The sequence below is a fragment of the Xenopus tropicalis genome, chromosome 5 (assembly GCF_000004195.4).
Source record: "Xenopus tropicalis strain Nigerian chromosome 5, UCB_Xtro_10.0, whole genome shotgun sequence".
Lineage (NCBI taxonomy): Eukaryota > Metazoa > Chordata > Amphibia > Anura > Pipidae > Xenopus > Xenopus tropicalis.
Window position 1 is genome coordinate 64,229,370 of NC_030681.2, and position 12,788 is coordinate 64,242,157.

The 12,788-nt window shown below is 39.4% G+C and overlaps 1 protein-coding gene across 1 annotated transcript in view; it reads right to left on the reverse strand.

Moving 5' to 3' along the window:
• Positions 1 to 12,788, reverse strand: part of ezr (ezrin) — a 56,186-nt gene that overhangs the window by 22,655 nt on the left and 20,743 nt on the right. The window contains exons 4-7 of the mRNA NM_001030458.1: positions 9,717 to 9,812; positions 6,776 to 7,050; positions 6,272 to 6,355; positions 5,329 to 5,475 (exon numbers count right to left, since the gene is read on the reverse strand). Of these exons, the coding sequence (NP_001025629.1) occupies positions 5,329 to 5,475; positions 6,272 to 6,355; positions 6,776 to 7,050; positions 9,717 to 9,812 (602 nt within the window). The remainder of the gene's footprint in view (positions 1 to 5,328; positions 5,476 to 6,271; positions 6,356 to 6,775; positions 7,051 to 9,716; positions 9,813 to 12,788) is intronic.

Sequence of the window (12,788 nt, forward strand, 5' to 3'; positions counted from 1 at the left end):
ATCTAAATCTCAAGGCATGGTGGTTAAGGGAGAGGGCTTGTAGATATAGGAATCTTTACAGAGGTGATCGCTACTTTGATGAAGGCCAGGAAGTGATTACTTCCTCACAGTATTACAAGATTTGGGATCAGTTCTTGTGTTGTGCACAACAGCAAGGGTTTAATCCAGTTCAGCCTTCTATAAACAACATTTTAGATTTTCTTCAGTCGGGTCTAGAGGGAGGTCTGTCATGGAGTTCCCTTCGGGTACAAAACCTTTAGTCATTCGATTTTTGGTGGCTGCCAAGAGAATCCATCCTCCAATCAAGATACGGGCTCCACCATGGGATCTACCCCTTGTTTTAAAAGCCCTAACAGCTAAACCATTTGTACCTATACAAGAAATCTCCTTATGGTATTTGACCCTAAAAAACGACTTTCCTAGTATCCGCGACTTCCGCAAGAAGAATAAGTGAATTAGGAGCAGTCTCCTGTGAACCTCCTTTTACAGTCTTTTATCCTGAGAAAGCTGTCCTCAGAACCATGCCAAAGTTGTCTCTTCATTTTATCTCAATGAGCCTATAATTCTGCCTTCCTTTCACCCAGAAACTCCTAGTGGTGATAGAATTCTGGACCGAAGTCTAGATGTCAGAAACTGTCTGGAAACCTATAACATCAGAACTCAATCTGTCAGAGAGGGTAAAAACCTGTTTGTAGTCCCAGCTGGCAGTCATAAAAGTCAAGCAGCTACTACCAGAACCATTGGACGATGGATCGTCTCTGCAATAACAACAGCCTACAAAGAACAAGGTTGTGCTATGCCGGAAGGGGTGAGGGCTCACTCGACTAGGGGTATGGCAACCTCCTGGGCAGCGGCGGCACAGGCAGCTCTGGAGTCGATTTGCAAAGCAGCAACTTGGAGCTCTTCCAATACTTTTTTTTAGACATTACAAACTTGATGTTTTGTCACATAATGAGTCTTTATTTGGTCAAAAGGTGCTAGAGGCCGTTTCTTCATAATTTATATTGAATGCAGCAATTTGATTAGTGTGATTATTTCTTACCCCCCTCTGTTTTATTGCTCGGGTACTTACCCTAGGGGTTTTGAGATGCTATGAGGGGATGGCCAGGAAAAGAGAAAATTGTTTCATATTTACCATAATTTTCTTTTCCTGGCCATCCCCGTAGTAGCATCTCCTCGGCCCTTGAATGTTCTAATCATGTATTTGTATTCCAGAAGCTTGTTACTAAGACACGGAGCAGGAAGGGGGAGTCATCACTGCGGGAGGAGGGAATACCCTAGGGGTTCTGTAATGCTACTACGGGGATGGCCAGGAAAAGAAAATTATTGTAAGTATGAAACAATTTTCTCTTTTTAGGTAAAAGGTAAAGTGAAAATGAAAAAAAAAAAAACAAAGTGTTTGCGTATACATGTGTGTACATGTGTAAAAGTTGTGTGACAGTGTGTATATGAGTGTATATGAGTTTATATAAGTGTGAAAAATGAAAAAAAACTGCTAAATTGTGTGCTGTAAGTGTGTGTAAATGTATGTAAGTGTGTATAAATGTATGTAAGTGTGTGTGTAAGTGCAAAAAAAAAACAAAACACCTTACCTGTCCTGAAGCACTGATTGCTTGGCTCTGTCCTCCAGGCTGCAGGATCTCAGTGGGTGGCGGCATTGGGGGGAAGCAGGAAGCAGCAGACGCGATGCGATCTAGGATCACATGACAGCCCCCCTGGCTCGTTGCCCAGGGGGCTGTCATCGCTAGAAACTCTCTGCAGTGGTGGCAGAATCCTTCATCTGCCGACGACGTATGGGACACGTCGTTGGCAGTTAAGCCCTCTTTCTGCCACAACGTATCCCATACGTCGTTGGCAGTAAAAAGGTTAAAGTATCATTTTACTCTGAGAAATCAGGTATGTTTGAGAAAAAAAAATATCTATTTTCAGATATTGTTTTTACACCTTTTCTACAGCTGAATGAGCTCTTGTCAAAAAGTATACAAGGGGTATATTTTCCTTTTAAACAATCCGACATGGAACAAAAGCATTATGTACATTAGCATTAGGGGGCACTGTTCACTAAAACAGTTTTGCCACTGCCGTAGGTAATTGGGAACAACGTTCCCTCTAATTTTTTATAGGCTGTGTGCGCAAAAAATATCATCCGTGCGCATTTTAAAGCAAGATTCAATTTTTGTGCGCTACAGAATGTTTGTTGGAGTTCAGTTATGGGCATTTTTGCGCAGGTCTTTCAGTTTGTCTAAATCAAGTTACAAAAATTTAATTTTTGTGCGCGCTATTTTAATTTGTGTGCGCGGGTTCGGAAAGTCGTGTGCGCGCGCACACGCGCACAGCTTAGAGGGAACAGTGATTGGGAACACCCTTCCCTTGAATGTAAGTCACCGGTGGGATGGAATACGCGGCGCCGTGATCGCTGAAGTTGCCTCTCGAGATTTACATTCAAGCCAGTGGGATGGCATATCGGGGACATTAGTCGCCCGCAACAAGGGAGATCTACCACAGCCCTAAGGGCAAAGACACACAGATCAACTTGGTAGCAACTACATGTCATAGCTTCTAAACGCCAGAAAATACCCTGCCATAGACAATACTGAGAATAGCCTCTACTAAAACACATGTAGAGACAATCAGTAGATGATCAGCATTGTCTATTTTAGTAGCTGTAACAAGTAAGCCTCACCAATTATGCATTTCTGGAACAGCAGCATAGGTGAATAGAAAATTCAGTAAATAACTATGGTACAAACTATGGTATAAAAAATAATTATGGTACAAAATACTGGTGAATTCTCTAAATCAAGTTTTACCTGTAGCTAAATGACTTACAGTCAAATCATATGCCATGCAGGATAAAAAAAAGGTGACACAAATGACTAAACTGCACTAATGTGTTTATTAAGCAAGTGACCCAAAATGACAAGGATAAAGCAGATTCTGTTTCCTAGCACTTCTAAAATGACGCCTGTGGTAGGGATCACAAGACTAAACTCTCAGTCCAGATTATTATATGGTGGGATTACAGGGGAAAAATATTTTACATTTATTTTATCAAGTAAAATGAAGGGTACAATACAATAAAATAAATGTGAGTCAACCTAACTGCCTCTTCTGTTTTAAAATATCAAAATAATTGTAATAAATAATTAACCTCAGTTATACAATGGGATTTTTCTACTTAGATTTACTGCAGGTTAATGAACGTTGCAAAACCTGTTTGTATCTCTATGGTAACACTACAGGGTTCCAGTATTTCAGGTAATGAAAGTATTGGTGGTTTCTGTTACGTAATCTAGAGACAGGCACTCCTTGTTCCTCCACAGGGTGGAATCCAGGACCTTGGTAGTTTGCAAAAGAATTACTTCATGCAGTGCTTTCTTTCTGTATCTCTATACACTTAATGCTGGGAGTGGACTCAGCACCACACCTTGTGTATAGTCACTGGCAGCAAAGCATTCAGTGCTCTTCCAGGGTTTACAACCAAGGGTTTTGTTCATACTGGTGCAATCTAAACTGCTACCAAGGGAGGGACACACTATACACACTATATACACATTATACACTGACAACAGTAATGTGACAATAAATCAGCTCTCTCCTCACCTGATGCAGAAGAGAAAAAAACAGAGTCTGAATGTGGGAGGGACAAAGAGCAATATGCACAGCTTATACAAAGTGAAGGATGACTGCATTTATAGTTTCATCAGCCTAATTTACCAATGTTCTGTAAAACATCTGTGTTAACGTTTGTATTTACATTTTATTTAATGTATTTATTATTTAAAGTCCCAAAATACCTTTCTATTGTTTTATGTAAATCAGCACATGTAAAACAGTCCTATCATGTAAAGACATCAAAATGTGGTAGGAGTGTATATGTGGTGAAAGAGGTATTTTTTGAGTTCTGCTGCAGGCAAGGAGTACAGTTTCCCACAGGCTACAAAACACCCCATGTGCCATTGCCCTAAATATGTTATAACAAACTTATTTATACATTCATTGAAACAGCACTGTGAAAAGAGAGAAGGATTTTGGCAGGGCTGAGGCTGGGGAAGCAAAGAATTATGTTTCCAAAAACATATAAAGGGGACATATTGTTTGAAAAAGAAAATTGTACCAATGGATTGTTCTCATCTAAATATAGAAGGAAAGTGCTTTAAAAAGTAGTGTTTTGGCCTGATTTATTGAAAATTTCTCCCCCCCCCAATCTGTTCCTCTTCCTGCTGCCTCCTTTCCCAGGCTGTGCAGGGGGGCTGGTGGCAATTAGCGCACTGCACTGTAGGATAGGAACCAATCAGCAGCCGGACCTGATAAGGAAATGAAGCCTGTATTTGCGCATTAGACTGAAGGGCTGTAATTGCCTATCCCCCACCTACTGTGCTTCTGGCAGGGGCCAACCCCTCATTTGAAACTTGGACAGGTACCTGACAGGATCTATAGGAAGCTCCAATAAAGGGGCCATTTTTACAGATAGCATACCTCCCAAAATTTGAAAAATGGGAAGAGGCACAAAAAGCACACTGCACTGTAGGATAGGGACCAATCAGCAGCTGGCGGACCTGATAAGGAACTGAAGCCTGTATTTGCGCATTAGGCTGAAGGGCTGTAATTGCCTATCCCCCACCTACTGTGCTTCTGGCAGGGGCCCACCCCTCATTTGAAACTTGGACAGGTACCTGACAGGATCTATAGGGAGCTCCAATAAAGGGGCCATTTTTACAGATAGCATACCTCCCAACATTTGTAAAATGGGAAGAGGCACAAAAAGAAATGCTGTGGCAATTTTTTTTTACTGCACCCATTTTTGCAACCACACCCCCTACATACCACTCCCATTTTACTAAATTTGGCAGGTTATTTAAAGTTTGAACACATTTCTGGGGGTTTTGGTGTACAGTTTTGCTAATGCAGTGAAATTGCAAGTATCAGTTCCCCCAAGAGACCTGTTTAGTATATTAGTTACAATTGTATCTAAATACAGGTGTTAGCTTGTTAACTTTCTGGGCTCTCTGCCAAAAGCTACTTTTTGATTATGTTTGTATCTTTTTTAGTGTTCAGTGCAGGAGATAAAAGGGAAATGAGGGACTTTTTAGTAAGAATCCAGGACTGCAGGCTGAGCTGTTAAAAGAGGGACTGTCTGGCATAAATCTGGACAGTTGGGAGGCATGTGTCATTATTAATTTTAAGGCCACAGTGAAACTAGCACCATATATCAAAGCAGCATTGATCAAAGCAACACGAATGTTGAGAAAGTTGCCCTGCCTTTTTGTAATAAGCAGAAAAGGAATTACATGTATGTAGTGTTGGTATTCTGATTCCTTTACTTACTTGTCATTGTGCTCATAAATATTTAAACCAAGGGCATCTACTCCCAGCCAGAGGTCACTCCCCTTCTTATTTTTAATTTCAAAGTAATTGATACCATACATCTCCAGATCTTGAGCAATCTTAAGATATTCCAGCATAGCATCCTCTCTGCATGGAAAAAAAGTAATACTAAGAACAAGGAAATAATGCAATGTTAGAAAATACATTAGCTATATTTTGTATACTGCTGTTCTTAGCATTAGTTCACTGAATTGGGCTTGTGGTGAACATACTTTTTGCTGTTTTAAAAAGGTAATATGTATGGTGCTTGCACTAAACATATACCTTTAATACTTGAAATATTGCTTTGTATAAACACAATATGCTCACGTTATCCCTGAGCAGTATGTATATTCCCACACTACCTCTATTGTTCATATATAGATGTTTCCATTGCTATTTCCAGTCATTGGAAATTTTCAGATGCATGTATATACAAAGGGAAAAGTTTCCCTCTCTACCTAAGTCAGAATAAATAGACAATGAAACATTTATTTAAAGAGGGGTTATTTGCATTTTCTCATCGGCTGCATCAGCATTATTCTCATTCACTGAAGTAAAGTTGCTACTCTGCTTCTATCTGCATTGTTGCTGGTAAATAACAGAGAGTTACTATCACAGAGTACAGAATTGAAAACGCCACGATGTAAGTCTGAAGCACTGCTTATATATCTGGCCATCACTATTCACACAAAAAAAATGCTCCAGACCTTGTCCAGGGGTTTTCTGCTTGTTGAAAAAAAATTTTTGACAAGTTTTACATACTGCAAAATGTAATGCAAAATAAATAATGAAATGCTATTATGAAGTGTCCTCTGTTAGACAATGCAGAAAATAACTTTCTGTTGATAAGCTTATCTAAGCTTATGGTCAGGAAAACCTGCCAGCAAACCATCACACTTACTTCAGCATACCACGGTGCTCCGAGTGCCACACCTCAATCCTTTCTTCCCACTGGTCTCTGGAAAGGTTGTGTTGATCCAATACCCTAAAATGAAAAAAAATAAAATGTTGCATTTTTGATCTAATTTCAAGAAAATGCGAGACCTGAAAACAAGACCTTTTAACAAGCAATACATTAATAGCTGCTGTGTAAGAAATGGGGAATATATAACACTGACTCTGAGGATGATTTACTAACACAGGTGCAAAAGCAAGAACAAAGAAAATGAAAGGATATATGACTGGTTGCTATGGTTACTGCACTAAACATTAGTCAAGCAGCCCAGAGCATTTTAAAGATAATTAAATAGAGAAAAGCAAAGGTTTTGGCAGAAGGGACTAATTATTGACTGGAAAAAAACCAACAGCTGAATTCTGGAACAATAGCTTTCTCAATATTAACAGCAATTCAATTGTAATGGAAATTAATGACTCTGCATATTCCATTCTGCGCCAGAACACTCACCTCTGAGGAAGAAGTCGCTCTGAGGTCAAGTAACCAGATTTGATAGTTTCTTTGCTGTAGTCTCCAAACTTGGCCTGAACAGCATAAGAAGCTAGAAGGACAGCTGTTTCTGGAGGACAGTATACCTCATCACTCAGAATAGCTTCTTTTACTTGCAGAAAAAATAGTTTCTGGGTAATTTCCTGGATGAGTTCCTCAGAAACATCTTCAGGATAAAACTTGGCACGGAATTTAAACTGCAGAGGGTTTTCCTTCTTGACTTCTTGTGCTGAGACCTGCATATAGGTGAAAATGTGTCAAGCAAGTTCAGCACAAAAAATATATTTTGATTACAGTAGGTCAGGGAGAACAAAAGCAATCAGCTGAATAGGAAATATGCTGACAGTGGTCAGACACCTGTATTGGTAGGCAGGTGCTGTGCAGGAATGCAGATGAATGTGTTCCCTACAGTTCCTTATTTTCTGGCACAACTGTCTTCCATAAATAGGCCAATACCTGTTCAAATGAATGTATCTACAGTAAAAGAATAACAAAATCAAGCACACAACTTGCATTAACTGCTGAAGTTGTGATTTCCCCTGCACAGGATACGAACAATAATCAAAGAGCAGCAAAAATGCCCTCAAACTAAATGCAGAGTAGATTTATTGGGCTTTGTTATACACACCATGTATTTAGACCCAAGTTTCCTTTTCTTAAAGAGGGCCTGTCACACAGACATAAAACGCTGTATAATAAAAGTCCTTTTCAAATTAATCACAACACTCAAATTCCTTTTCTTAAAAAAACACATTCATGCCCATTATAAAGGCATTTAAAAGTCCCAGCTGTCAATCATATATTGCCTGTCCCACCTCTATGCCTCAGGCATAGAGGTGGGGCAGACAATTCCTCTCACTTTCCATTCAGAACATCCTAGATGTCACTGCACTCCTTACTTTCCCCCTCCCTCCTAACCATCCATCTAATTGTGTAGCCAGTGCATGGGCATGGACATCTGGTCCTCTTAGTAACAGTGTGTACAAAATGGTACCTGCCTGCTTTCTGTTATTGTGAATTCCAAGACTGAAGGAAACACAATTTCTATTATTTGTATAGTGTAAGTAAAGTTTATTTTGCTTGACAAACACAATAGAAATAAATTTGAAATTATTTCTTAGGGTGTTCATAATAAAGAATGCCTGACACCTTAAAAAAATGTGACTCAAGAACACTGTCTGCAATGTCCAAGAGTGACTTACAGAGAATAAGTTATACCTAAACAAATTCAAACTTTGCAACATCCACAGACTCTACTAACCTATTTGGTATACACACTCCATTTCTGAGAAAAGCCTGAGATCTTAGTTCATAAAGAGGGCATGGACACACAAGGTGGATTGTCAGCCTGCGAACAAAAGCAGGCTGACAATCTTCCTCTACATTTAAAAAATCTTCTAGTTGTGCTTGCACTGGAAGCATTGAATTCGCCCAGGTGCAGGCACATGCAGCTGATATCCACCAAGAAACATGAGACTTGGCGTGCGTTGGCAGGTATCGGTTGCGTGTGCTTGCACCCTGATTCAGTGCTTCTGGGTGTAGGCACAACTAGAAGCATAGGGGTGGATTGTCAGCCTGCTCTTGTCTGCACACAAAGGTACAGTGACTAAACACAGTCACAGGTGAGCACTTTTTGGTCAGAGGCACAAGGGCTACATTAGTGACTTTAAGTGCAGTGTAAAATAAATCTGATCCTCCCCTTCACTAGATTAACTGATTTTTTTTATCCATATGTGCTGTAAGTTGCCAGTCCCAGTGATCCTGCAGGGGTTATACACAGCAGCGATACACAGGAATTACATTAACGTGTACTCTCCCAACCTGCAGTGCCACGATCACCTATATAGCCACAACCGACCTGCTAATCTCCGGCATCACTGGAGGCAGGGTGGGGCAGGAGCATGTAAATAAATAAATAAATGGTGACTTCTCAGTGAAGAGGGCTATGGGCAAAATCTGCCATTGTCAGATTTTCATTGTCTGCCATTTTCATTGTCCATCCAACATGTAGGTGAACCTGCTTAGAGTCCTAAGGATAGAGCATGTCCCAGGGATAGAGCAAAAGTGGGCATGGTAATGTCCCATTCCAACAAAGTTCAAGAACCCAGAAGTGCAGCTGGTAATTTCCTTTCTGTGTTTAGGGCAAGGGCACAGGGCAGACAAGCGCAGGCTGACAATCTGTCCCTATGCTTAAAAAGGCTGACAATCTGCCCCTATGCTTGCACTTGGAAGCATTGAATCTGCCCCCACGCAGTTGATATCTGCCAACAAACACAAGACTTGGCATTTGTTAGTGAATTTTGGCTGCCTGTGCCGTCATCCAAGTGGATTTAATGCTTCCAGGTGCAGGCACAACTAGAAGCATAGGGACTGATTGCTGCGTTTATAAGCAGGCTTACAATCCACCCCGTGTGCCCTTACTCTTACTATTAAAATTACTCTAACATGTTATCTTGTTCCTTAATGGCCATATATTATGTACAAAATTAGGAACCAACAGGAAATAGATAAGTGTAATAATTAAAAGCAGAAAAAAAACAAGAAAAAATTATTATTTGACTAAAGCAGTTAATCTATAGCCAAGCATTTAATGAAAAACAAGAATTAAAGCCATTTCTTTAAAAGAAGAATCTATTGAAACACTCTAACTGACCATTCCTTCTATTCATCTACACTTGTTAGGTGTGCCCAGGTACTTTGGAACATATTGTAAATTGGAACTCATATCTGGCTTGAGTCAAGCTTTCATGGGGAGCCGCCTTTCTTAGATAAGGTTCTGTGAGTAACGCATTCCATGTTTGCACACGTTAAACAGTCACAGCATAATTGCAACTGAGAAAGCAACAAAGTAACAACTATCTCAGGAATTCCAGTGACTTATGGACTCTGCCACCATGCTTACCTTTTTATCAAGTTTCAGCCAAGTTAGGTATCCTTTGTTGTCTATGCACTGCAGTCCAAAGTACCAAACCTCACGTAGGCCCACAGTTTTAATCACCTAAAACAACAGAAAAGTAGCATATTTGATAATCAAAATTTAAGTTAGTAAACTAATTCTGACAAAAATAATATCGATAAGGGTTACCAGACAATATGAAAATTCAGGGACACCTCTTTATAAATATATGTTGCAGGGCAGCACTGTTTGTATTTGAATTAAATGGAAATCAGTGCATGTCCTATTAAATTATTAAAAGTAATCCTGTAAAACAGTGTTGTGCTATTTTTTTTAGGAAGTAATGACCAAGTATTGCAGCATTAAGATGAAGGTGGGCCATTAAAAATATTTCTTCTGTCAGAAGACCACACAACTTTTCTTGTGACACCAAGTTTATAAAAAAAAAAAACTACTTAAAGGTAGAGCATCTAGTAGATATTTATCTAAGCACAGTTGGATTCCAACTTTTAATAGGCCTACTTTACTCTTCCTATATTTCTCTTTCTTTTATAAAAATTTCTCCTGTCTATTAGCATTTTTATTATATATTTTTTATTTTATCTGGGTTTCTCTTCTTTTTAATAACTTTCAGTCTTTCCTTTTTTTCTTGTGATCCACATTCCCATTCATAAATTTGCTCATGCTTGTTTTTTATTACCCCCTTTCACTAATTGGCTTTCTCATTTTTTTCTGTAGACTAATATTGTGCATACTAAATTTTCAAATTCACTAGCTGCCTGCATGAGTTGTTCAAAAGTAGTAGTGCCATTTTCTCCAACAGCATTTAGCAATATTAGCCTAAATGTCCCCTACTTATCTCTTTCAATTTATATTCTGTTCTCCCTTCTTTCCCCCTTAGTTTTTTTTTACCAGTTCCCATGGACAAGAAGCACATGTTTGCTGCAAGTTTAATGGTGGAAGGCAATGCTGTTGCTCAAAAAAGGCTCAAAAAGGCCTTGGTTTGAACAAGACCAAAATATGAGCTAGAAAGTGCCTGAATAGAAAGATAAGTAATTAAAAAAAGGAATACAAATGTAGCCTCAGAGAGCAATAGTTTTTTTGGCTGACAAAAGGAAAGAAGCAGAAGAAGAAGACAAATAATTTAAAAACTATAACAAATGAAGACTAATTGTAAAAGTTGCTAAGAATAGGGCATTCTTTAAAAATTAAACATGACAATTACATCAAGATATCAATAAAAATACATAAATAAAATATCTCATCTTACAGTAGTAAAGGAAAACGAGAACACCTTTTGTTTATACAGGTCCTTTTCAAAAAATTAGCATATTGTGATAAAGTTCATTATTTTCTGTAATGTACTGATAAACATTAGACTTTCATATATTTTAGATTCATTACACACAACTGAAGTAGTTCAAGCCTTTTCTTGTTTTAATATTGATGATTGTGGCATACAGCTCATGAAAACCCAAAATTCCTATCTCAAAAAATTAGCATATCATGAAAAGGTTCTCTAAACGAGCTATTAACCTAATCATCTGAATCAACAAATTAACTCTAAAAACCTGCAAAAGATTCCTGAGGCTTTTAAAAACTCCCAGCCTGGTTCATTACTCAAAACCGCAATCATGGGTAAGACTGCCAACCTGACTGCTGTCCAGAAGGCCATCATTGACACCCTCAAGCAAGAGGGTAAGACACAGAAAGAAATTTCTGAACAAATAGGCTGTTCCCAGAGTGCTGTATCAAGGCACCTCAGTGGGAAGTCTGTGGGAAGGAAAAAGTGTGGCAGAAAATGCTGCACAACGAGAAGAGGTGACTGGGCCCTGAGGAAGATTGTGGAGAAGGACCGATTCCTGACCTTGGGGGACTGAGTCTGGAGTAGAAACATCCAGAGCCACCGTGTACAGGCGTGTGCAGGAAATGGGCTACAGGTGCTGCATTCCCCAGGTCAAGCCACTTTTGAACCAGAAACAGCGGCAGAAGCGCCTGACCTGGGCTACAGAGAAGCAGCACTGGACTGTTGCTCAGTGGTCCAAAGTATGTCATTCGGAAATCAAGGTGCCAGAGTCTGGAGGAAGACTGGGGAGAGGGAAATGCCAAAATGCCTTAAGTCCAGTGTCAAGTACCCACAGTCAGTGATGGTCTGGGGTGCCATGTCAGCTGCTAGTGTTGGTCCACTGTGTTTTATCAAGGGCAGGGTCAATGCAGCTAGCTATCAGGAGATTTTGGAGCACTTCATGCTTCCATCTGCTGAAAAGCTTTATGGAGATGAAGATTTCATTTTTCAGCACGACCTGGCACCTGCTCACAGTGCCAAAACCACTGGTAAATGGTTTACTGACCATGGTATTACTGTGCTCAATTGGCCTGCCAACTCTCCTGACCTGAACCCCATAGAGAATCTGTGGGATATTGTGAAGAGAAAGTTGAGAGACACAAGACCCAACACTCTGGATGAGCTTAAGGCCGCTATTGAAGCATCCTGGGCCTCCATAACACCTGAGCAGTGCCACAGGCTGATTGCCTCCATGCCACGCCACATTGAAGCAGTCATTTCTGCAAAAGGATTCCCGACCAAGTATTGAGTGCATAACTGAACATAATTATTTGAAGGTTGACTTTTTTTGTATTAAAAACACTTTTCTTTTATTGGGTGGATGAAATATGCTAATTTTTTGAGATAGGAATTTTGGGTTTTCATGAGCTGTATGCCACAATCATCAATATTAAAACAAGAAAAGGCTTGAACTACTTCAGTTGTGTGTAATGAATCTAAAATATATGAAAGTCTAATGTTTATCAGTACATTACAGAAAATAATGAACTTTATCACAATATGCTAATTTTTTGAAAAGGACCTGTAGATATATATATTTTGTAAACTAAAGATATATAGTAAAATGTATAAATATCTCTCTGCTCACAGTAAAATGTATAATTTTATGTCTAGCAGCTAGGCAGCAATTGTGAGACCATAGTTGGTAAGACTCCCCCAGTTTAACCTCTAGGACACATTTTCTTTCCCCTAGATTTGAGCTGGCAATGAAAATGTAAGCCCTCTGTGGGGTA